Raw genomic sequence first — 25,839 nt, 5'->3', positions numbered from 1 at the left:
GCCTGGTAGCTTAGCACAACAACAACAACAACAACAACAAAAAGGCGCTCTCTCACCCAGGAAACACACAGTCGCAGAGAGAGAGAGAGAGCGTCGCCCTGTAACCATGGCAACCGTAACGCTGCCACCTGGAACAACAGAACGTAGCTGTCAAACAACACCCAAACAGTCCTGACCCACCACAATATGAACCAGGAAAGTACCGCAGTGTAATCCATTTATTTCAACAAAGTAACTGTATTCTAAATACCACCTTTTTAAACAGTAACTGTAACGGAATACAGTTACTCATATTTTGTATTTTAAATACGTGACGGCGGTACATGTATTCCGTTACTCCCCAACACTGGTGACTGAATATATGTTTACAGACATTGCTGGTAAACCCGTGTGTCATATCAGTGGAGCTAATGTGGCTGTAATTAAGGAATTTAATTTAAGACGGCACTACCAGACAAAACGTCAGGATAAGCTGAAAAACCTAAATGCAGAGCAGAAACTACAGAAAGTAGAAGCCTAAAGAAGAATCTGACATTTCAGCAGACTTTTTTCACCAGAGCAAAAATCACAAAGTGAAGCTGTTGTGAAAGCAAGTTTTATTGTAGCAGAGGAGACAGCCAAATCAGCCCGGCACTCAGAAGAGCTGCATGATGAAGGTGTGCGACGTCTTGTGTCCAGACAAAACGCAGATTTTGGCAAATGTGAGCCTGAGGAGAAATACGATTGCTGATCGGGTTTGTGAGATGGCCACTGATTTAAGAACACAGTTGTGTGAAAGAAGCAAAAACTTTATTGCATACTCTCTTGCTGTGGATGAAAGTATAGACATGATGGAACCGACATGAAACTGCCCTGGGACAAACTTGTTGGACTTACAACAGATGAAGCGCCGGTGTTGTGCGGTGAAAAAAGTGGACTAGTCAGCAGGATGCGAGTAAAGATGCAGGAGGAGAACTGTACCGGTGAGTTAACAGCATATCACTGCATCATACACCAGGAAACGCTGTGTGGTAAAGTCCTAAAAATGGAGCATATAATGATCACCGTAACGCCAACCATAAATTTTATCTGAGCTAAAAGTTTAAATCACCGTCAATTTCAGTCTTTTATGCGGGAAATAGATTCAGAGTTTGCCGACATTCCTTATCATACAGAGGTCCGTTGGCTGAGTTGGGATAAAAATTCTCAATAGAGTTTTTGAGCTCAGCAATGAAATCTGTCAGTTCATGGACATGGCATGTATGATGCGGTGATGGTATTTCAAGTGAAGCTGTCACAAATGCACCAGTGCAACTTGTCTCACTTTCTCTGTTGCCAAGTAATGCTGAACCAAGTCAGCGGACTTTGCTGAATTGCACCTGTGCAGATTCAGATGGAGCTGCGGTGTAATGATACACTCAAGGGAAAGTACGACACTGAATGGCCCGCACAGTTTATTAGTTCCATTCCTGAAGCAATGCCCAGCTCCGTCTACATGCGGCTCGAACCTTGTGTATGCTTTCATTTATTTTTTCTGGGGTTTTTGGCAGCATGTTCATATTTCTAACTTGCATAATTTTGACAGGATATAGTTTTATGAAGAGCAAAATATTTAAAGTTAAAGTTTATTTTTTTTAAGTTTATTTAATCTGGAATAATATTCCTGTCTGTTTTTATTCATATTTATGTTTAAAAAACATTGTTTTAGTGTGTTCAATAAATGTTTATCTTGTTTGGCCCGCGACCTAAAGTGTGCCTTGAGTTTTGGCCCCCTGTGCAATTGAATTTGACACCCCTGCTTTACACTATTTTGATAATTCTTCATAAATCTAACATTTGTATTCCATCCGTCAATATGTCCAACCATCCATCTTCTGCTGCTTGTCTGGATCCAGGGGCAGCAGTCTTTCCCTTTCAGCAAACCCAGAGTCTAACTATTGCCCGTCTCGCCTGGGTGCCCAGGGTCAGCTCCGGGCAAATTTAACGTACTGGAAACAGAATGGAGCACAACCTCACCTACTTCTGAGGTGCACAGAGAACAACAATAACATGAAGAACTAAAGATGTTGAACACACAATCATGCATCAGCAGTAATGCTGCTATTTGGTGTGTTCAATCTGCTTTATTCCCCCCATATAACCTTTATTAGTTCTAAAGACAGAAGGTAAAAAAAAGGACCATAGTTACTGAACTGAAAGAGACTGAAGAGCACAGAGCAACAAGCCTGCTTGTCACTTTTTGTGCCATGAAGCAAGCTGCACACGTGAATGAATGTGTGTGCTTGTGAACCAGCCCTTTGTGCATGTTTGCGTGTCTGTGCGAGTCTGTAGCTACCAAGGCAGGCAGCTTGACTTCCCACTGTGATCCTGATTCAAAAAGCTCACCATAGAGCAAGCAAGAGCCAGAGAGGGCAGGCAATATAGAAAAAGATGGGAAAAAAAAGGGAGATGGAGAAAGGCAAAGAGGACAGGAGAGAGACAGGAGAAAAGAGAGAGACCAATTACAAGAATCTGAGCGCAGAGGGATAAGAGAGGGAATGAGAGAGGCTGGCAAACAGGGAGGGAGAGAGAGTTATTTCCTCTGGGTCTTTGAGAGACAGAAGAGAGGAGAGCATGGTCTGTCTACGTCCGGTCGGTCGTTCAGCTGATTAATTTGTGACAGGAGGGATTTCTGTGCTTCGTGCCTTGAATTGCTTCTCTAATTTATATGGTAATCTTCTTTAAGACTCTAGCAGCATACAAAACCCTTTTATTTCCATCTCTGCTAAGCCTAAAACCTTTTCTAGACTCACTACACACATATGCATATTCAGAAATGCACACGCGGGTCAAACTCAACACCATGTGGCTGTATGTTGGAGCTGACATGCTTCTTGGTTTAACTTTCCTAATAAGACTTTTCCATTACTATTCAGAACTGTGGGATATCAGCCCATATACTTCTTAAACTGTTTGTCTCTCACCAATATCTCACATCAGCCTGATGTGTGAAGTGCTGCTGTAAATAATTTGGAATGTGGGCAAAGGCTCTGTGCAGCTTTTGTGTGAGGAGACACTTTGCTTTTGGACAGTTTGCAGAGAGGGAAAACAAGTTTTCACAGTTACAGGTAAGCTGGACTGAAACCTCTCCTAATGTCTCCAAGAATTTGTTAGCTGCTTGGAATACTGTCATGAAATGGTGTTAGACATCCTCGATAAAATAAGAATGCTGTTAAAAACCTGATTTCAGATTTGTAAAACAGAAAAAAAGGACTTTACTGTATTCCCCCAAATCTAGGTCGAGCCTAAATATCCCATGTAATTGTACCAAATGAAAACTACTTGGCACTGTATCATCAAAGTAATCGGCTGAGATTCATCCACAGACTGTGGCTTCTCTTGGTGCTATCAACAATCAGACAGGACAATAAATACATTGTGGAAAAGAGCCAGAGATTAATCATGACTAATGAGTAGATGCAGAGCAGTAAGAGTGAAGAAGAAACAGCGCATGGGAAGTCCCCAGCAGCCTAGGCTTACTGCAGCATAACTAATGCCTCTTTTCCACTAGTACCTACTCGGCTCAGCTTGACTCAACGATACTCAGTTTGTGGGTAAGGTCCTTATAGCAAGGTGGCCTGAAAGCCCTGTGATGTCATTTGTATGCAATACATTCTTCTTTTGGAATCAAAATGCAAGGTCTTAAATAATCAGGCCCCATCCTATCTTAATGACCTTGTAGTACCATATCACCCCATTAGAGCACTTCACTCTCGCAGTGCAGGCTTACTTGTTGTTCCTAGAGTATTTAAAAGTAGAATATGGGAGGCAGAGCCTTTAGTTTTCAGGCCCCTCTTCTGTGGAACCAGCTTCCAGTTTGGATTCAGGAGACAGACACTATCTCTACTTTTAAGATTAGGCTTAAAACTTTCCTTTTTGCTAAAGCATATAGTTAGGGCTGGACCAGGTGACCCTGAATCCTCCCTTAGTTATGCTGCAATAGGTGTAGACTGCTGGGGGATTCCCATGATGCATTGAGTATTTCTTCTTCAGTCACCTTTCTCACTCAACATGTGTTAATAGACCTCTCTGCATTGAATCACACTTGTTATTAATCTCGGTTTCTCTTCCACAGCATGTCTTTATCCTGTTTCCTGCTTTCATCCCAACCAGTCGCAGCAGATGGCCCCGCCCCTCCTTGAGCCTGGTTCTGCTGGAGGTTTCTTCCTGTTAAAAGGGAGTTTTTCCTTCCCACTGTTGCCAAAGTGCTTGCTCATAGGGGGTCATATGATTTTTGGGTTTTTCTCTGAATTGAAACACTCTTGTTTGTGAACAACAATTCTGTGAATTGAATAGATATGGATTAGACTTCAGTTTCACACTCTTCCTGTTAATCTAGTACAAATTTGGCATGGCTAAGTAATGGTTTCATGTGGTCTAGTACTAGATTAGACAATTACAGGAATCAGACGACAATGAAACAACCCACTTTCGCTGCCAAAATAGCTTTGAACCCATCAGGGCATAGATACATGGGAATGTCCTCTGATGTCTGGTTCTTTTGGGTCCTCTGGGTCGGAGGACAGTGCAACCATGCATTCTATATATGCTCGACCAGAATGGGCTATGTAAGCTTATCAACACCTTGTTTGTCATGTTCCTCAAGTCAATGCCTAGCATTTTTTCCGTGTGCGAGTGGCACTGTCCTGCTGAGGGGAGGCCACTGCCAGTGGGAAGGGAACAAAGTTTGTTTAGGTCAGTACCAACCCATCAGTGGCAAAGATCAACCCAAGGATTCCCAGAGAATTAGATCTTTGTTACTATTTGGTTCATTTGTTAGTGGTATTAATGTCGTCACTGATTTGCTTACACGTCCTCACAGGCTGACTACGGCAATAAAAGGCATAAATCATAGGACAAATATCCATCTCTTTGCAGCTCCATAGCAAAGATGTTTTCATGAGTACTGGTGCTGGTAAGAGAAATCTATATTTCTCATTTGGCTCATGGACTGGAAACACCCCGCCCCACCCCTGGGAGTTTCTGGCTGTAGATCAGTTTGAAAATTAAGTAACATTCCTCTTCTGGCTCCATCATCTCTCCATCCCTCTCGAGAGGTAAGAGTGTGTGGCCGTCCATGTAAACTCTAATCAGAAAAGAGATTGCCAGGATACAGTAAATGGTGTAAAAAAGAGGCGTTGCTGGTAATCCTTTAATCTATCCGAGTTTACAAATGCTGACCTCCACGTGGATTATAGAACCTCAAATTAGTCCACCCTGAACACAATTTCTATGGAGATATTTGTGTTTACTCACAGAGGATACAATCATGCTGTGGATACAAGTGCAGTACAGACCTTTGCACAGAAATTCAGTTTGACAAGTCAACAGCACTTGATGAGTATGGGGAAGTAGGCAGGCAGTAAACAGTTGTCTCCTCTGTGTGAGTGTGTGTGTGCCTCTGTATTTGTGCTGAAGTGTAAATGGAAACATGCATAGTGCGGCATGTTTTGTGTCTTGGACTGCTCTCTGTAAATATAGTCATATCTGTATTGTCCATGTGAAGGAAAATAACGTGTGTGAGGACTATATAGGGACTATAGTACGAAGGAGTACCCACAGGTAGAAAATCTAAGACTTTTTCTTGAATTACAGTTTTATAGTATTTGGTATATTAGCAACAGGACCTTTATGTCCTGTATGGGCACCCTGACTTCTCTGCAGCTATGCAATGATGCACTGTGTATTCTGACACCTTTCTATGAGAACCAGCATTCCCTCTTTCAGTAATTTGAGCTTAAGTAGCTCATCTGTTGGATCGGACCACACAGGCCAGCCTTCGCTCAACATGTGAATCAGTGAGCCTTAGCTGCCCATGACTCTGTTGATTCAATTTCAAGCCCTTTCCTCAGGCTGAAATGTCCAACAAGCCTAGTGCTAGTTGAGGTTCACATAATGTTCTACAAAAATAAGCCTCATTTGTCCAGGAGAAGGATACACATCTGGTTAGTTCCCAGGAAATATGGTGAGTATTCACTAATGATGGCAACTTCAAAATACACTATACGGACAAGTACTGGGCCACTTATAGATTACACCAACAAGAACTGCTCAGCCATTGTAGCACATGTAATGAAGCAGCCAGTTTTTAATCTAAAAGAGGTTTTGGAGCGATCTCGCTCTGTAATTTGTAACTATTGTCTGGCTTGGTATCTAAGTTGCTATGGTATGGAAGATCTAGGAGGGAAGAGAATTCCCAAATTGACCTGTATGGAGCGACCACTTTAATGACCCATTCATTCATAAATGTTTTAAAAGGCAGGCTGCATGGCTAGGTGCTTGATTTTATACAATGTGACAATGAGACTGAAAACACCAGGATTCAAAGATAAAGAGGCGTGGTCCAAAACTTTTGTTTAGATAGCGTATGTGCACGTGTGTTACCTGTGAGGAGCTCTCGGATCTCCACATCTGTGGTCTTCCGGAGCAGTCGCACTAGAGCGGGTATGCCTCCGCAGTTCTTCAGGGCGATCTTGTTGTCGTCGTTGGCTTTGCCATACACCAGGTTCCTCAGGGCTCCGCAGGCGCTGCGGTGCACGTCAGTCATCCTGTGGTCCAACAAGTCCACCAGCAGCTGGATTCCACCCTGCCGCCGAATCTGAGACCAGAGAGGAGGGACAGATATAAGGTGTGGATTATAATAAAACGAGGGGTGTTTTTATTTAGCCTGAAAGACATTGGAGCATCGTTTACCCCAATCTCCTCACAAAATGTTAACAGGTGAATTGTACTTTTTACCTTGTTAGTACTAAAATAAACAAACAGGCTATGCTGGTGCTCCTCTCACTGATACGAGATTTATTGAAATGCCAGCCACTGCACTTTCTGTCCTATCAGCCCTCCCTGCTTTCCTCTGTCTAGACAAAGAGAAAATGTAGGGCAGACTGGCTCCTCTCCATAAAAACAAAAGCAGTGGAAGAGATTGTGCAGAGATATGGTAGGTGTGCTTGTCTAACATGACTTTTGTACTGCAGCATTAAGCCTTATTGCACAGATGTGTTTGAAAATGCCAGAGCCGATACTGGCTGTTTACAAAATCAGTCACTAAATATTCCCTGTAACCTGGGGTGGTTAGGATAATATAAAGAACTTAATATTGTGTCAAAAAAACTGCAATTACAAGTGCATTTTAATAAACCAACACATAACCCCAAATAATACAACCAGCAGCAAAGTGATTGTAGATTTACCTCTTTTTCTTTTAGATAGAGGGAACAAAAATATGGAGATCTTTCTTACCAAGGGTGACGTGTAACTTGTTTTTTTTAAGTTATTCAATTTTGTTTCGTTTTACAGTCATGCTGTGCAAACATTCAAACAACAAAAACTTAAAATGAACGGCGCTAAGAGTATTTGGTAAGAGTACGTGGTTATAAGTAAGTAAGTAAAATAAGTAAAATTTTATTTATATAGCACATTTCTAGATAGACATCACAAAGTGCTTTACAGATATAACAGATTAAAAGACAAAAAACAAACAAAGTTAACAAAAAGCAATTTTAAAAAGATAAGTTTTTAGCTGTTTTTTAAAAGTAATCAATGAATCCAATGAGTTCCAAAGTCGAGCGGCCACAGTAGCAAAAGCTCTATCACCCCTAGTTTTCAGTCTCGTATACTGAATGACAAGTAGGCCCTGACTACTCGACCTCAGAGACCTACTAGGGGCATAGGGCTGCAAAAGTTCAATAATATATGGTGGTGCTTGTTGTCGAAGAGCCTTAAAAGTTAAAACCAAAATCTTAAAATGGACTCTAGATTCGACAGGAAGCCAATGTAACTGCTTAAGCAACGGTGTTATATGTGAATATTTAGAAACTTTCGTCAGAAGTCTTGCTGCAGCATTCTGAACGATCTGCAGACGCTCCAAGGAACCTTTGTTTAAACAAGTAAACAGGGAATTGCAATAGTCCAATCGTGATGAAATAAAAGCATGAATAACAATCTCGAGTTCGGTATAGGAAATTATGGAGCTCAATTTAGAGATATTTCTTAAATGATAAAAGCAGGACCGAACAAGAGATTTAACATGACTATCTAACGTAAGAGCAGGATCAAGGATAATCCCTAAGTTCCTGACAGATGGTTTTACAAACGCTGAAAGAGGACCAAGAGCATTTATTATACTGGGTCTATGTCTATCTGGGGCACATAAGAGGACTTTGGTTTTGTTATCATTTAGTTGGAGGAAGTTTTCAGCCATCCAGCCTTTAATGGTTTCCAAGCACACATTTAAAAGCCGCAGCTTAGAAACCTCCTCCGGCTTAAAAGATATATACACTCTAAGAAATAAAATGTTGCATTTACTCCACCCAGTTATGTCAACCGGTTCCACATAACTGGGTTAGTGAAATATAAAATGTATGATACACTTAATTTGAACAACAAATTTTAAGTACATCTGTCAAGCTTTGGCTAATTAAATGCAAATCACAAGAATGGTGTTGTATTAACTAAATATCATAATGTTGATCTAACTAACATGTTGAGTTAAATTGACAACACTAAATAAAATCTACTCAACCAAAACAAGCCCTACTTACTCTATAAAATAAGATGTTGCATTTACTCCACCCAGTTATGTCAACCGGTTCCACACAACTGGGTTAGTGAAATCTAAAATGTATGACACATTTAATTTGAACAACAAATTTTAAGTACATCTGATAAATTGACTAACCCTAAACGAGCTCTACTGAAACTATAGGATTAAATTACTTACGCTATTTAAAGTAAATTGAATAAATCAAACAATTTTATTCAGTTAACCCAACTTTAATAACACTTTGTGTAAAATGTGCTGAAGCAAACTTTGAGCTGTTCAAAATTCTAGATCAATGCCTTTTTCCTAAACAAAAATATCTTCACATATATGCAAGTGCATATTAAGTTCAGGAAGACATAATACAGAATGTTAAAATCAAGTTATTAAAACTGGAAAGTGTTGTGATTCCAACATTTTTAACATTAACATGACTTAATTTAAACTTGCTTCGGGTACAATGGAAAACTCACAATACAGTCCTATAAACAACAAGTAGAAATGACTTTAGTGGCATTTTTGTCCATATTTAAAAAACCTTTTTTTTTTTCAAAACTTAAAATGAAGTCCAAACTTAGGAGCAGTCTTGTTCAATGTAGCTGGAGGGTGGTAAAAGTTCAACATGAACAAAAAGTATGAGGCCTTGCAGAAGTTCTTGCGGAATTCAAACTGAACAGTTTATAAAGTGCAAGGAGATGGGTTTGAGAATCTTGTAACCAGTTCAGTGTCCTCTATAGTTCAGTGCAGGCTGTTTCACTCAAGCAGTTTGTTTTTCAGAACTTGCACCTTCATGGATAGGTTGTTCCCATCCAACTCCATCAGCACCTTCTGAAGAAAATCAAATGTGTATTTCAGGTGCTTTGGGTAGCTCAGATTTAGACTGTAGATTAGTCCAAGCAGGAGGGCACACCCCTTTGCCACATCACTAAGAGCTTTCAGCACAGTGTATCCTTCTATGATGAAACCAATGTCCTCAGGTGTATCTGCAGAGTCTGCTCCTTCATGTCTGACAACACAGACTCCTAAAGTCAGCTGCTCCGTTTCTCTTCTTGCACAAAGATCCACATCCTTAAAATGAAAACAAGGGGGGGAAAAGCTAATTGCATATAGATACATATGAATAAATGAGCCCACATTCAATTTACTATCCCAAATTAAAAAACAAACAAACAAACAAACTGATCTTTCCCCTTTTCTAACTTACCAAGAATTCCTTGAACAGGTCATCTGGCTTTTTATTTAAGTAGACACAGATAGTTTTTAGAACGCATTCCCGTCGAACATCAATGCTGATATTCTGGTGGAGATAAGAACTCAATGTGAGACAAGATTTTGGTTCTTTTCCACCTCTTCCCAAACCAAAGTCAAAAATATTAACAGATGAGTGATTAGCGATGAGTAATTAAACAATGTTTGACAACTCATATTAGTGACATTCAGTGAGGTTAATGATTGGTTAGGCACTGACTCTTCTGAGTCAGATCAACAAATATATGAACACAAAACTAGAAGCTTTTCAATTTTGACAATACATGAAAGCTTTCACTTTTGCTTTAATCAATTCTAGACTGTTCAACAATATAATTATTAATTGTACCCCTAAAAATGTTAAAAAGAAATAGAAGATTAGAACTCAGCCATATGGATTCAAAATCCTATCATAATATTTTCTGGTATTTATTACGATAACAAGAGTTACAATAAAAGATAACAGTAACCACAATCACATCTGAGCCACTTTTGTTGCATCTACTGACAGACAGAACTAGCTGACCAACGTAAAATGAAGGGGGGAACACACAAATTGTCACTTTGATAATCAATGGAACTGATACAAGGAGTTAAATGCATTACATATAGCTGTATTACACATAATGCTGCATTTTAATGACACAAGATAAATGCATGTCTTACACTTTAATCACTGATATTAACACTAAACCAGATATCAACACGGGTAGAATTCCTTCAAACAATGTAGCAACTTATTTGATGCATGTTTCTAAAATACACTATACATATATTTCATTCTTCAAACGGATAGGATCGCTGGCGCTCCTGGTGCTCATTACTGACACCAGGGAGCATGCGCGGTAGATGTTGGGAGTAATTTTAAATCTGCAGTTCTTAGTAGGCAAGTTGCAGCTTAACATGAATCGTAAAACATTTTGGGAAATTACACCGAAGTGGGCCCGATAATATTTGTTAAATGCCTGACTACTAACACCTGTGAGAGGCATACAAGCTAAAATGCTAAAAAAAAATTACCAGACATCATTTGTTTTAAAATAAAACATACAGAAGTACTCCCGAAAATGTCGGATGTTTATCATTTAGTACACATTAACCAAATTTGTCATCCTTAAATGGTTGTACTTACCAAATAATCCTCAAATGGCAATGGATTTTATCCAGGCTTCTGAGCATGATGCAAGTTTCGGTTGAAAATGGCGGTTGTTCAAACTTCCACACTGCACATGTGCAAACTGAGAAGTACGGAGAGCCTGTTAGGACAATCCTCTTCAAATTAAAGTGCTGTTCATTTTAAATGACCTTTTTACGTTGGATTTAATGTACTGCATTTTGTTGTATTGAAATATTGTGTTATTAATTAAAATCAAAACAATATCCTTGTGTTTAGAGTTAAAAATCAATTGGTGACATTAATTTTAACATAAAACGTTTACATAATGCTAGCAACATCAATGTATCATTTCTTAGAGTGTAGAGTTGGATATCGTCCGCATAACAATGGTAACAAATATCCTCAAAAGGGCTCAGAATGTGCTGGAGAGGGAGTAAATAGACTAAAAACAGTAATGGCCCCAGCACAGAGCCTTGTGGCACACCAAAAGACAGAGACGCAGAAGATGATCTATACTTAGAAACTGCCACAGAGGAAAATCGGTCAAAGAGATACGAGGAGAACCATTTCAATGCAGTCCCAGAGACACGACCCAGTATTTCAACCTGTTAAGTAAGATAAAATGGTCAACAGTATCAAAAGCCGCCGTAAGATCCAACATTAAGAGAACAGAACAATTTCCTGCATCACTTTGTAACAGAATATCATTAGAAACTCTAAGAAGGGCTGTTTCGGTGGAATGGACTTTACGAAAGCCCGATTGAAATTTGTCGAAAATACTATAATTATCTAAGACTGCTGTAAGCTGCTTAACCACGATCTTCTCTAAAATCTTAGCGATTACCGGAATTTTTGAAATTGGTCTATAATTGCTAGGGAGAGATGGGTCCAGCATAGGCTTTTTTAACAAAGGATGAATAACAGCAGTTTTAAAATAGGCAGGGACTATGCCCGAAGCCAAGGAGGTGTTAATTATAGTAAGAATGCAAGGACCAGTAGAGTAAAAAACATTTTTAAATAATGATGCAGGTAACACATCAAGAGAGCAAGTGGATAATTTTGTTGCACTGACTATTTTTTCCAACTCTGGTAGTGAAACAGGTGAAAAACCTTCTAAAACGACAGGCCGAGCTGGCGTGGGAGCAGACAGCGCAGATGCTGAAAAGGACAAGTTTTTCCTTATGTTACTGATTTTTTCTAAAAAGAAATCAAGAAAAGTTTCACAATCTTCAACAGAGGAGATAATGGCGGCAGGTGAAGCAGGAGTAATAATATTAGTAATAGTATCAAATAAAACTTTAGGATTACCTCTGCTCTTTGTAACCAACTGAGAAAAGTAAGCAGCCCTCGCAACTCTAATAGCACTGTTAAAGGAGGCTAAAAGATCCTTTAAATAGAGGAGATGAACATTTAAGTGCGTTTTCCTCCATAACCGCTCGGCTTTACGACAATTTCGTTTTATAAGACGAATGTTGTCATTTAACCAGGGTACAGACTTAGAAACAAGCACAGGTCTCATTTTAATCGGACAGATTTCATCTAAGATCGAAAGACAATGATAATTGAATAGATCTATAGAAAAATCAACATCGTTTTGTGGGGATAATGTTCATTTAAAAGCATCAGAGAACTTCTGTGCTGTGGAGGGGTTTATAGTACGGGAAATGACTGTCCGATGAACAGGAGACATAGGCTTGCAAAAAGACATATTAAAAAAGACACAATAATGGTCAGAAATAAAAATGTCCTTAGAACAAATAAAATCAATATTCAGACCCAAAGAAAAGACAAGGTCCAATGTATGGCCTTTGTTGTGTGTGGGGCCAGATACATGTTGGATAAAATGAAAAGAGTCCATAATGCTGGTAAAACCCCTAGCAAAGGGGTCGGACTCATCATCGACATGTATATTAAAATCTCCCACAAGAAGCAATTTAGACAACCTCATAGTAGAGGACAGAAAATCACTAAACTCAGCTAAGAACGAGCTGTTTGGGCCAGGAGGGCGATAAACCAGTGCACAGTGAAAAGGATCCTTCTTTCCGATTTTGATGAGCTGCAGCTCAAAAGACAGAAAGTGTCCAACTTTCACTGCACGGCAGTCTAAACGGCTCTGAAATGCCACCGCGAGGCCTCCTCCACGACCAGATCCTCGAGGCTGGCTAATGACAGAGAAGCCGTTTGGGCACATTTCAATAGTAGACGAATAATCCGAACCCCGTTGCCAGGTCTCAGTCAAAAACAGGAAGTCCAGATTTTTAGAAACAATGAAATCGTTAAGCACAAACGATTTATTCGCCAAAGATCGGGCATTAAAGAGCGCCATAGACAGCGGGGTGAAAACATTGTTGTTGGTAGAAGCTCGAGTTTCTCGAGCTAAAGGGCGTAAATTCCCGAGATCAGAGCCTTCATGTTCATATATTCCACTCACCGAGGGGATAAAAAACCAGTCAGCAGAAGAGTCTGGATGAACCCTTCTGAGATAACACGAGAGCCAGGCCTCTCCATATAGCTGTCATGTGCGTAGGCAACAGAAAACGCCCGACATCGCTTTCTAATCAGCCCCCGCCACCAAAGGAGCCTAAGCTTCACCTGGATGCTTGATCTCTTTCCTCTTCTTCTCCGTAGTCTACGGGGAACGCTGAAAGCGTTGGCCGAAGATTCAGTCACAGGCAGAGGGTGGAAGGTACCAGAGGAATGCGGGAAAAAGAGTGGAGAATGGAAAGTCCCACAAAAGGAAGAGGAAAAAACATCTTTGGCCGTCATTGACGAACGGATGGATAATAGCGTCAGACGGTCGTAGACCAAGGCAGCCAGAACATCATTAAAACAGTTAAAAAACAGCAGAGTAGAGAGAAAAAACACAACAATAGAGCGAAAACAGCTACACCCGACAGCGGCAAAGCCAAACACAGGCGCCATCATGCCGGAGAGTTTTATTGTTAGCAACAAAACAGAACAGTTGTGGAATTGAAGTAAACATACGTATTAGTATGTATTACTCTACTTTCAAGGACCCTTTGAGACAAGACCAAAGATGAGATGTTTGGTCATAATGCAAAGCGCCACATTTGTCTAAAAACAAACACACAAACACAGAATATCAGCACAAATACCTCATCCCAACTATCAAACACGGTGGTGGAGGGGTGATGATTTGGGATTGATTTGCAGCTGCAGGACCTGGGCACGTACCAGTCACTGAGGCAACTATGAACTACTCTGTATACCAAAGTACTCCAGAGTCAAATGTAGGCCAACTCTGACAGCTAAACTGGGTCTGTCAAGGTTCTGGGTCATTTGACATGGTATTTGTGGTTTTTGGGCTTTCAGGTTTTGTTTATTTAAATAATCTATTCGACTCATGGTTTGATTCATGTATTTTCAGTGTATTTAGTCTAATTCATAGATGCTTTAGAGTCTATTTCCTTCATCAGGGTTCCCATCCTCTTGTGTCGACCTCATTCACGTGTGTGTTTTCCCTGTTTAGTTATCTCACTTCCTGCTTTATTTTGATAGCTGTGCTTTGCTTTTGCTCTGTGATTTAGTTCAGCTGTCTTTGTTTCCAATACTTTATAGTTTTCAGTTCCTTTTTGGACTTTTTGTTTCATCCCTTTTTTGTGGATTATCTGCCAACAGCCTTAATAAATGGTTCTCTTTTTGTTAATTCCTTCCTGCATTCTGAGTCTGAGTGTTTGGATCCACATTCTACAACTCGTGATGGGATCATGCATCAGGACAAAAGAATCTCAGTGTGGAAAAAGCCTGGACCTCAACTTGATTGAACTGCTGGGACCTTAAGAGAGCTGTGCATAAACAGATGTTCATAAATCGTAAGGAACTGAAACGATCTCGTACAGAAGAATGGGACGCAATTACTCTGCAATAATGTGAGAGACTGAGAAAGTCATGCAGAAAATGACTGCTAAACATGGTCCTGCAGGGTATTGAATCATGGGGTTCAGAAAGTCCTGTGAAAACTTTCCTTTTCACATGACTGAATGCACTGAAGTACTTGGTTACGTTTAGACACTATAATGTTTTGGTAAGGTTTAGGAAAAAAACAAAAAAAACATCCAAACCACCCTGTGATTAAAGGACAGAGTGCTACAATAATTCTGCAAGTTGAAAAATGACGCTTAAAGGGCTTTTATTTCAAGGGGTCTCCCAGAAGTGTTACAATCAAGTGACAGATCAAACTTAGTACTGTCTAGACTCGTTTCACGCACAAACACAAAACACATCTTATGCGTAATTTTGGGAATGCCAACAGCTCTGGAATAACAGCAGTATTTGACACCTTGAGAATGGGAACGGGCTGAGATCTCTCTGTCTATTATTTCACCAGTCAGGCATCTTTCTCAAGGACAAAAACAGCTTGGCCCCTGGGTTGTAGTTTTGGCAGTCCTGCGCTACATACTACCATACTTCATCAGTCATCTTACACAACCTCGTCTCTCCCTCACTCTATTTTTTAATGCCTGTTGGCTCATTGCTGTTTGAAGAACTTTGTTTGCCCTCGAATCCATTTCCTCCATGGGGATTAATAAAGTGAACAGAGCTGAACTGAGTTGACATTGAGGAGACAGATGAAACTGTTTTCTGCAAGACACTGAGCAGTGATGGCTCCAAAGGACAGGAGGAGCAAGTGTAGGCACGCAGTTATAAGCAAAACTGGGTTAAGTGCTCGTAATGAGGAGTTAATGCCATCTGATGAGCAGTGTGGCGGAGCTCCTGCAGGTGCGCACGACTGGGGCAGAGTTTATTGTGAACAAAGGCATGTCTTCAATCTTCATTTCTTGATGTAATGCATTACACTCAGCAACACCTTCACATATTGCAGTGCAGACACATACTTCATACTGCAGTTCTCTTCATTACTTGCCGCAACAAAGAGAACTAGATAATGCCGAGAAAAGCATAAAAGATTCCTATGAAGAAACTGGGCAGATTCACCGCCTTCCAGCTCAGCATCTGATTTCTCACAATGTGTGATGCTAATCAGGTGTTCTTTATCCTGAATGAAGAACACTGAGAGAAAGCCTTCTTCATCAATTCCAATTAGGGACTAAATAAGTTAACAAATTAACCAGATTTTTCAATGTGTAGATTTTTGTGCTTAAGCTTCATAAAACATTTATCATATAAAGTTATTTATTATGTGGCATGATTATGATCTGCACATTGGTCTCTGGTACTACATAGCTCCTCTCCTCCCTCTATGAAAACACACTAGCTAACTCATTCATATTAAAAAGCAAAAGAGGACTAAGGAGGAAGAAAACAGCAGCTGTAATTCTCATCTTCAGGAGGAGTTCAGCTAAAATTAACCCCCTGCTTGCTTTATCTTTGTTCTTGTGTTAGAGAGCAATGGCACCTGGTACAGTACATACAAATTACATAAGACTTTATTTTTTTACTCTTGGTTGAACTCACAAGCGCCAACATTACATTAGTGAACTCAACAAAGGCATCTATTTGCATGCAGGTTTACTTCCGAGGAAAAATGAATACAAAAAAACACTGTGCGGGATGCGAGGACAGCCAGACCAGCCCTAAAGCATGATGGGCTTTCAGTTAATTAGATCAATTAGCAAACAGCTGTGGTGGAAAACAGCATCAATAGACATAAATCTGTTACAACAGCAAAACCTCTGTCTAAATACTGGGTAGGGCCCCCTTGTGCTGCAAACACAGCCATCTGGGGGTGTTCTGTATTATCTTGCTCCACTTTGGACTCTTTGTCATGTTCCTCAAGTCGCTCCTAAGCATCCGCAAACAATGGCGACGGATCCTTTGGGTTTCCGAGCATCAGACCTATTCGGAATGAATGCTTTGATTGTTAGCATTTACTTTGTTTAGTGTTTTAATCTTCTGGTGTAACGGACAAAGAATATAGGGTGGCCCTGAGAGGTCAAACACACTGCGACTTAAGAAAACACCAGCAAACAGGAAAAAAAGCTGGAACAACTCTCACAGCAGGAGTGTTTTTGGGGGAAACAGCAGCGTGAGGGAATAGCCGTGGAAGTGACTGAAGGCAAAACACGGGAAAGACCACATTGATTCACGCTTAAAAGAAGCAGAAGATTCTTCTGTGCTGGGAGGGAGAAAAAGATGCAGATAATGTATGTTTTGATTTAATATTATCATCACTTCCCAAGCTGGTTGCAGTGTGTTTGATCTTTCAGGGCCACCGTAAGAATAGTCAAAAACGATATATATTTGGCTTTAAAGACTCAAAACTTTGTTTTCTCTCATGGTGACCCATGATCAAAGATGATGGTGCTTGGGTGCATTTAGAACAACTCATTTACAGACAATCAGGACAAATCAGAGACTTGGGTCTGTCTTAAAAAAACTCTAGTGAAAAGCAGGCGTACTTATCTGCTACTTTGCCGTTTTGTTTTGTTTTGATGCATTCTGCATTCATTTGTTATTTCTGGGTTGCTTTTAACTGCTTTATTGATTATCCAGTTTTCACAATTTTATCTAAAATTAGTCACTTCTTATTTTAATTTTTTTTGCATACATTGTTTCAATATATAGTTGATTTTCTTTACTGTGTTCTTTTTAAAATGTTATGTTGCTGTAGATTGTTTTCAGAAAAAAGCACTTTGTGGAGGTGCCATGTAAATAAAGACTACTGTTTGTTCCAAAATGTCAATATGTGTAATTTAAGTAAGGCCCGCTGGCAAGATAACTGATGCGCTGCAATGCTAGAATGACCACAGGCAGTCTGCTTCAGGAACATTATTGGTGAATCCACACAGAAAGCACCGTGGAGAAGTTGCAGTATTATTTCACCATTTGTCTGTTCCATAAGTATGAAAAACATTTTTAATGCGAGCACACACACACACACACACACACACACACACACACACACACACACACACACACACACACACACACACACGCAGAGTCATAGAGCACCTAGCTCTGAAATCGTACTTGTGGCACAGAAAGCACTGACGAAAAAATGTTCAGCAAACCACAGAACGTTACTCAAACTCTACCTTAATGTTCATCTGCACCAGAGGAAGCCCTGGGAGAGAATTTCAGTGGGTGTTCTGATTAAAATTACAGAGTTAAAGCATGCATGTGTGTGTGTAAGCAACATTATGTTGTAGCGCTATGACATCAATTAAATTAAATAATTTAATTTATGTCAATTAAATATGACATATTTAATTTCTCCGTGTGTGAGAATCTTGTGTCTGTGCAGGTTTCCCTCAGTGATTGATACCTCAGATTTGATCTTGTTGTCTCCAAAGCAGAGGTGCTGGAGGTAAGCAGCAGCATTGGATTGAACTGATGGGAACTGATGTTGCAACATCTGGATCACCTCTGGCAGCTCTGGATCCCTCCAGCCAAACTCCCTACAGAGCGACACAGAGAGAGAGAAAATATAGTATGCTTTGATGAATGCAGAGATAGAGATGTGTGTGCGGAGCTGAACCTGTTAGCCTGCCTCCCTACTGTGACCCTGATTTAAAATGCTTACCGGAGAAGGAAGAAAGAAAGACAGAGAGACAGAAAGAGAAGCATAATAAGTTGGAATAAATCAAAAGAAAAAAGGGGGGGAAAAAAACGACACATTAAATAAACAGAGATTTCTGTTCTGTTTCAGTGATCTACAATAACTGTTTATTTAGGGTGAAATTATTCAGCACAATATTAAAAAAGATGCGCGTCACCAGGTGACTGTTTCCAAGTGACAGTTCACTAAAGGCCTGCCAATTTAGGTTTGGGACATAAGCACAGGCTGAATGATTTGACCTTTACCACAACAAGTGAGGAACCTAAATGTCATACATAAATTAAATGCTTACCTCGGTTATGCAAATTAGTAAATATGAGATCATTAGTGTGTGAATGTAAAATGTAAACTATGTTTAAAGGTAAAATAAAGCACTGGTAAACGGTGTTCTATTATTTTTGTCAACATATTCTTCACTTTTCCACACATGACTTACAGAGTATTCTGTAGCGTCACAGTCAGACATGTAGGCCTCCTTTGTGGAACACGTGAAAAATCAAATGATAAAAAAACCAAAGAACAAACCTCTACTGAGAACTGTGGAAGCCATCTGCAGTTTCAGGCATCTCCAGGTTTGTGGAATTATCTGATAAATAATTATTCCTTTGAGGCACAGCCCATCCAACAAATCTGTATGGTTTATGGATGCAGCTTGCTAATCAAGCTTGCTTAGCATTAGCTAATGATTAAACACTCATCTAAATATCAGAACTGGCTCAAAAGAACCAAATAAAACGGTTATATGGCTGTTAATATCAGCATGCTGATAACCAAAACAAAAATTATTCCTGGCGTTTTTATTGATGTTTAGAATTGTACTGTGTAGAAAACACAACTAAAAATGAAGGTCTCATTCTTTTCTTATCAGAGCTGGATCAATAGAGGATTTTAAGACCTATATTGGAATTTCTTGATTTGAAAATCTCATATTTAAATATATTGGCCGATATTTTTAACATCACAACAGGCTCTATTCTAATATTTCTTATGTGTAGTTGTTTTTTTACTCATTCACGCTCTGGCCAAGTCAGCTTGGATCAGCTGGTTGTTGAGTTTATTACGTTCCAAGCACGTGCGTCACAAACTATATAACATCAACAGTCAGAACATGGTAAAAGGCTGTTCCTCTCCGATAAGGAAAGAAGTGCTTTTAAGAAAAAAGATATGAAATGAAAAAAAATATACAGCTTGATTTAATAGTTCTATGTTGCTTTTTTGAAAACATAACCCTATCAAATAAGCCCAAGGACTTGCAGGCTGCGTGCATGCATACATTTTTAATGTGACTTGCTGTAGTTTTCAGACAAAGAAGTCATTTTTTTTAACTCAATGCTTTAATTTGGCTGTAAAGAAATGTCTACGGTTTCTCCCTCCTCTAGAATCCAGGCCCTCACTAACAGCGAAGGCCGGGCACTGTTAGTTGTCTATAAAATCCACCTCAGTGAATGGAGTTGGCAAACTCACTGCAGTGAATGTGGTGCATTTTCTGGCTGCCCATTGTGCTAGATCAATATACATTTTATCCTGTGGACTCCAAAAGCACTGCTAAGGTCTAATGAACACAGTCAAACATTTAGAGATATGTCATAAAGCAAACACAGGGATACAAAAACCGCAGCCTAACAAATGCAAGATGTTGCAAAACGCACCGCCTTTGCTTCTAAAGTAACCTGACGTTCATCCTTTCATTTTGTGCATCTTCTCTGGGTATAACAAAGAGAAGCAAGTTAAGTCATAAATCAAAAACACATGAACTTCGAAACTTTCCAGTTTTTTTTATAGAATGTAAAACAGAAATTCCCAAAGAGCGTCCATTCGGTGTATTGTGGTACAATCCACTATGGCTTCTATTGTGCAATGAGAATACTGAGCAGCTACTGAGCCACTATAAGAGCTTCTTCCTTCTGTGGTGATAAGTCCTTACTTTAATTTCCCCCAGCTACCCTGGCTTTAGCGTCCAACCAGAGGTCTACTAGTGCTCTTGCCTAAAAGGCGTGCTTATACACACAGACAAACACACACACACACACACACACACACACACACACACACACACACACACACACACACACACACACACACACAGAAACACAATAAGCTCACTAACCCTACACATACATGTGGGGGGTGCTGGCACGAAAGTAGAAACACAGATTAACGTGAGAAAGATGTGATGTGAAAGAATAAAGCCGCGGCGAGGGAATCAGAGGACTGGATGGATTGTGGAGAGGGAGGCGTGGTTTATCGATGTAGGCCAACAAAAGCATCGCAGTTCCTTGACAGCAGCGGTTTCTTGGGACCAACTAAGGCAGGTGCCGGCTCTTTGTTTGGTGCAAACTTTTAGTCCCACAGCGGGATTTAATATTCTTGGGATTTGGGAGGAGGAGCCGATGCTTCCCGGATACTAATTTCTACCATCATCTTTCGCCATATGCTCTGCTGTGTTTGATAGAGTCCACCTGCTGTTTCTTCTTTTAAACCGGCAAACGAACACACACGCATACACGCTCATTGACTTGCATGCACGCCCAACCATCAAAGGCAGTGCAGAAGAGCCAGGATTAGAAAGCTTTTGTCTCGAAGTTTCATAATGACCCAATGGGATAAACTCAGTGTTTGAAAAATGGGGAAAATGGAGAGAGAATCATTTCAAAGGTTATTTGTTTCCCTGCGCTCTTTAAATTCCAACAGTTTTCTCTCTTTTGTTTAAATCGATTGTGTGAATGGCTTTCTGTTTCTTTTATGGCTTCCCTCCACACGAAGAATCCTGCTGTTACTAACATACGGTAGCAATAAATACGATTAAAGATTACATAACCTTGAGTAGGTTAACTGGCTGATAAGAAGCTCCTGTCATGTGTGTATGTTTATGTTTTTATGAGGTGGTGGGACGTCTGCACATATGAAGCTTCTAGAATAATCAGTAAAAATCGCTTCTTACATCAGACAGATTAGTTATGTAAACTGATGAAATGGCAAAAAACAATAACATAACTGCAATTGTCTGTGAAGGTTCTCAGTCATCCAGGTCATCGTAGTCAACTGCAATTGATTACAGAGACGATAAGAGAGCTGAGATTTAACTATAGAAGTACATTTACTGTAAATGTGCTGCACTATACTTCTGTTTTACAGGACAACAATGTTATATTTACACTGATCAGACATAATATGATGATCACTGACAGGTGAAGTGAATAACACTGATTATCTCTTCATCTTGGAGCCTTGTTAGTTTGAAATATTAGGAAGCAAGTAAACATTTTGAACATTCCCAAGGAACCAAATTGTGAAGGCAAGATGACTGGGTCGAAAGCTGCAGCTCTTGTGGGGTGATCTATCAGAAACCAAAGAAGGAACAGTGGTGAACCAGCGACATGGTCATGCATGGACAAGGATTACTGATGCTCGAAGGCTGACCCGCGTAGTCCGATCCACCAGACGAGCTGCTGAAGCTCAAAATGCTGAAAACTTGAACGCTAATTCTGATAGAAAGGTGTCAGAATACACAAGACTTAAAGGATCTGTTGCTAACATCTTGGTGCAGATACCACAACACATCTACTGTCCACGCCTCGATGGGTCAGGGTGGTCAAAATGTTATGCCTGATCGGTGTACTTTAATCAAAAACCAAGTAAACCAAGAGGACCGAGTCTAAGGGTTATCCATCTAGGAACTATAGTTTTAAATTACACCGATAACAAAGAATTTTGTTAATTCTTAGATTTTTTTCAAATTTTGCTGAAGTTTCTCTTCCACGTGACTGTTGCGTTTCTCCACTCTGTAACCAACTCGTGTTTGTGAATGTATTCTTGGTCCTTCTTTGAGTTACTCCCAGATTGATTTGGAAGTTTAGTGCTTCATGTGGCTCTGTGTTTTTATTCCACTCTGTTGTTTTCCCTCCCCTTGCTAGTACCTGTCTGACTTTACCTGTTCCTTCCTTCCTAGTTTGTATTTAGTCTGTGGCCTTTTCTCATTTTCCTCCTCGTCTCCTTTGTCATCCTGTCTGTGACCTGGAAATCCATTACAAAATGTCTCAATTTCTAAAATAAATCTGGAGGAGAGAAGGTAGAGGAGTCTTTCAGGAGGAGCTATAATCAAGGATGGGCAAGTGTTGTTAAATCCAGCGTACCCAAGACTAGGGGAACGCAGCTAAAATATGAAACCATCCTTGTTATTCATATGTTTTTTCAGTTTTTTAAGATCATCAGATTTTCTGCCCTTCACTGTTTCTCTGTGTGCAATTTAAAAAGGGGATAACACCTTGTCACATTGTTATACAACAAAACTATCTATGATGCAGTTGTGTCAGATGTCATGTTTAACACTTTAAAATAATGGCTCAATGTCCCATTTGGCATCTTTTTCATTCTAAACGATATTTAGTCCAATAAAAAAATATATTTCCATGAGATAATCTGATGGGATCCTCTGATGCGATCGGATTAATAGAAAGTGGTGAATGTCTAAATAGAAGACAAGTTTTGAAAGTATATCCCATGACTGTATACTGAATGTGTGTATGTATCCATTTTTCCTGCTCAACTTTGAGGACAAAATGTTCCCTTGTTATCACAGTGTTATTCACTTCACCTGTCAGTGTCATAATGTCAAAACAAATTAAGGCAAAAGAAATTAGCATATAGATGTTCCTATTCGCGGTGCACCTGTGGATGTATGAGCAGCTATCACTGAATTATTTGTAAACTTAAAAACATCTTCTTCCTCCGGCAAGTTCTGGATTTATAAGGAAAATCCTTTTCATGTAATATCTAACAGGATTTATAGGCTATTATCCTTCATTGAAATATGAGATAATAATGTCCTAACAAAATTACCGCTAAGCTAAATCTAAAAGTATGAGCATGCTTTGCCACTGTGTGAGCTGACTCAGTTGTGACACCAGAATTGGGTGCACTTTGTGATGGTAACTGCAAGAGTTGGGTGTTTTAATTGCCTCCAGGTGCTAACTTCCTGACATGCACCCAAATACATTCAGTGCTTTTCTCGATGTAGAGCAAAAAAGGTTATCCACTCAGCTCATACATTTTAACCATTTTAGTGACAACGAGAGCCGTGGATACCATAATAAGCTACACAAGAGGTCCGTCGGCACAGATGTTTGAAGGACTTAACATGTGCACCGGTGAAACAATTTCACTTATATTACTCCATCAAAACACATAGATGTTGCTTGCACATCAGTGGACGAACAATAAGCATTACCTGAAGGTAAAGTGGCACTCTACCACAATAACTCTAAATAGATTTTTTATCATGCTGTGATCTCTTAAATCCACGGTCTTCTTTTAAGTTTGTATCTTACATTATCTCCCTTTCTAAAATCCAGGTAGCAAGAATAGGCATGCCACTACTGAGACACACAAATGTGACACAATAAACACTTATCCCTTAAACAAGGGGACAAGGTTCAGTGGGTGTAATCCTGCAGGCTCAGAAAATGTGACACACACACACACACACACACACACACACACACACACACACACACACACACACACACACACAGAAAGAAGACACAACTGTGTGAATAAATTTTGACATAACAGGAATTGGCCAGAAATGTACATAAATACATCATAAAAAGAAAGGAATACACACACACACACACGCACACACCAGAGTCTAGAATAAGGCCAGAGAGACAAAAGTGGTGCATCCATCACAGCAGATCAAACTCAACCCAAGGCTAGAGGCGCGATGCTCTGCGGAGTTGTGCACACATACAGTGAAAAACAGCTGTACAATAAATATTCATCTTTGTTTCTCTAGTATAAAACTTTTACGAGACTTAAGTGACTCTTAGTATCATTTAGTATGAGTTCACAAGCAATGTAAGGGACACTTGATCTGGACTTATTTATTAGTATTATGTTGCAAGAGAAAAATGCAAGGAGCCACTGATAATAAACTATAGTGTGAGACACACGAGACGTATAGAAACACAAACATGCATTTATTCTATATGGGACTACAAGACAATCTCCCTAAGTGCAAACTGAAGCCATTGTGAAAGAACTACAATTCATTGGAAGCTTGCTGAGTCAGTCCTCTGAGACAAAATGAGCAAAAATAAATAATAAATGACAGAAAAAGAGCTAATATTTCCTTTTATAACAATGACACCAAGCAGCAGCCTCCAGGACTAAATAAATGTTGTAACGGCTGTAATTCCTCAAATGACCACCTGAGGCTAAATCTAAAAGCCAGTCAATTCCCATAGACTCCCATGTAAAGAAAGCCCAACTTAACGGCATTAACAAGCATGTTCAAAATTTCTAAATATAGCTTTGGCCTAAATAGATAGTTTGTATCTTCATAAATCCTTCATCTGGATAATGGCAAAAGCTTAAAGTTAAGGGTGTGGTTACTCTGACTGACTCTTGTGCTGAAACAGGGAGCTATAATTGGTGGCCATCTGCTAGGACTCACTTTCAGTAATTCAAGTCCCTGAACTAGCTTAAAGCACCTTAAAGCGACTGTTGTTGTGATTTGGAGTTATATAAATACAACTGAACTGAACTGGAGCTATCCTCAGTGTTTCAGCTGTTGGAGCCCTTGGGATCATTTTAATTACAATTATCTGACAAATTCTGTGATTTGCTATTTGCTACAATATGTCCAGTTCGTGCTTCAGTTTTGGTATTTTATTAGTCTGTAACTTAGGACTAATTAGCAGACATCCATGTCAAGTTGCTGGATGCTTGCTTAAGCTTGCTAGTGTTAGCTGATAATGATAATTTAGCACTCCTCCTTGCTAGTCAAATGTGGGAACTCTAGCACAAATAATAATAATAATCCGGTTGTTCAGTCTGACGTCACTAGCCGTGTCTGGACCTAAACTCCGCTGCAGGTCCATATATCAAACGATCACTATGGCATTACTGAGAGTTGAAAAACTGTCTAAAGTCTTTCATCTTTAATAAAATGATCAGCGTTCTGCTCTACCAGGTGTAACAATTGAGTTTAACATCCAGGCATCCATGAAAACAGAATTTATGACATTTAACGGAGTTAGAAGTTAGCAGGGAGTTAGCTCGCTAGCTTCTATCTAAATACAATATAGCATGTCCTGACTGCGGGGTTTTGGAAACAAATTAAAATGTACAGCTCTGTTATCACTTCCAGCATAAATGAAGACAGAAAACTAAACAGCAGTGACGTTTGTAGGGTTACTGAAGTTGGGCTAGCTGGTATATAATGATGTTAGCATAATATAAACAAGCTAACTTTTTTTCCACTCGATAAAAGTTAACGTGAGTGTTCTCGGTGGTCAGGAACAAATGTAATCGCATGGCAGGATGCTGTAAAAGGACCAAACTTCAGCCAGGAGAACAACTGAGATAATCCATCCA

General features: G+C 39.7%; 1 protein-coding gene and 1 long non-coding RNA gene across 12 annotated transcripts in view; both read right to left on the bottom strand.

Moving 5' to 3' along the window:
• Nucleotides 1–25,839, bottom strand: part of ctnnd2b (catenin (cadherin-associated protein), delta 2b) — a 240,754-nt gene that overhangs the window by 52,288 nt on the left and 162,627 nt on the right. For all 11 annotated transcript variants that reach the window (XM_024806087.2, XM_076876378.1, XM_024806086.2 and 8 more), the window contains 2 exons: nt 18,169–18,301; nt 6,403–6,616 (listed from right to left, as the gene is read on the bottom strand). In XM_024806087.2, the coding sequence (XP_024661855.1) occupies nt 6,403–6,616; nt 18,169–18,301 (347 nt within the window). The remainder of the gene's footprint in view (nt 1–6,402; nt 6,617–18,168; nt 18,302–25,839) is intronic.
• On the bottom strand, nt 8,790–11,701 carry LOC143413586 (uncharacterized). Its single transcript, XR_013094189.1, has 3 exons — nt 10,938–11,701; nt 9,762–9,854; nt 8,790–9,625 (listed from the first exon to the last, which is right to left on the bottom strand). It is a non-coding gene; the product is annotated as an uncharacterized LOC143413586 (long non-coding RNA).

Source organism: Maylandia zebra, linkage group LG18 (genome assembly GCF_041146795.1).
Source record: "Maylandia zebra isolate NMK-2024a linkage group LG18, Mzebra_GT3a, whole genome shotgun sequence".
Taxonomy (NCBI): Eukaryota; Metazoa; Chordata; class Actinopteri; order Cichliformes; family Cichlidae; genus Maylandia; species Maylandia zebra.
This window is presented reverse-complemented; position numbering and strand designations above follow the sequence as displayed.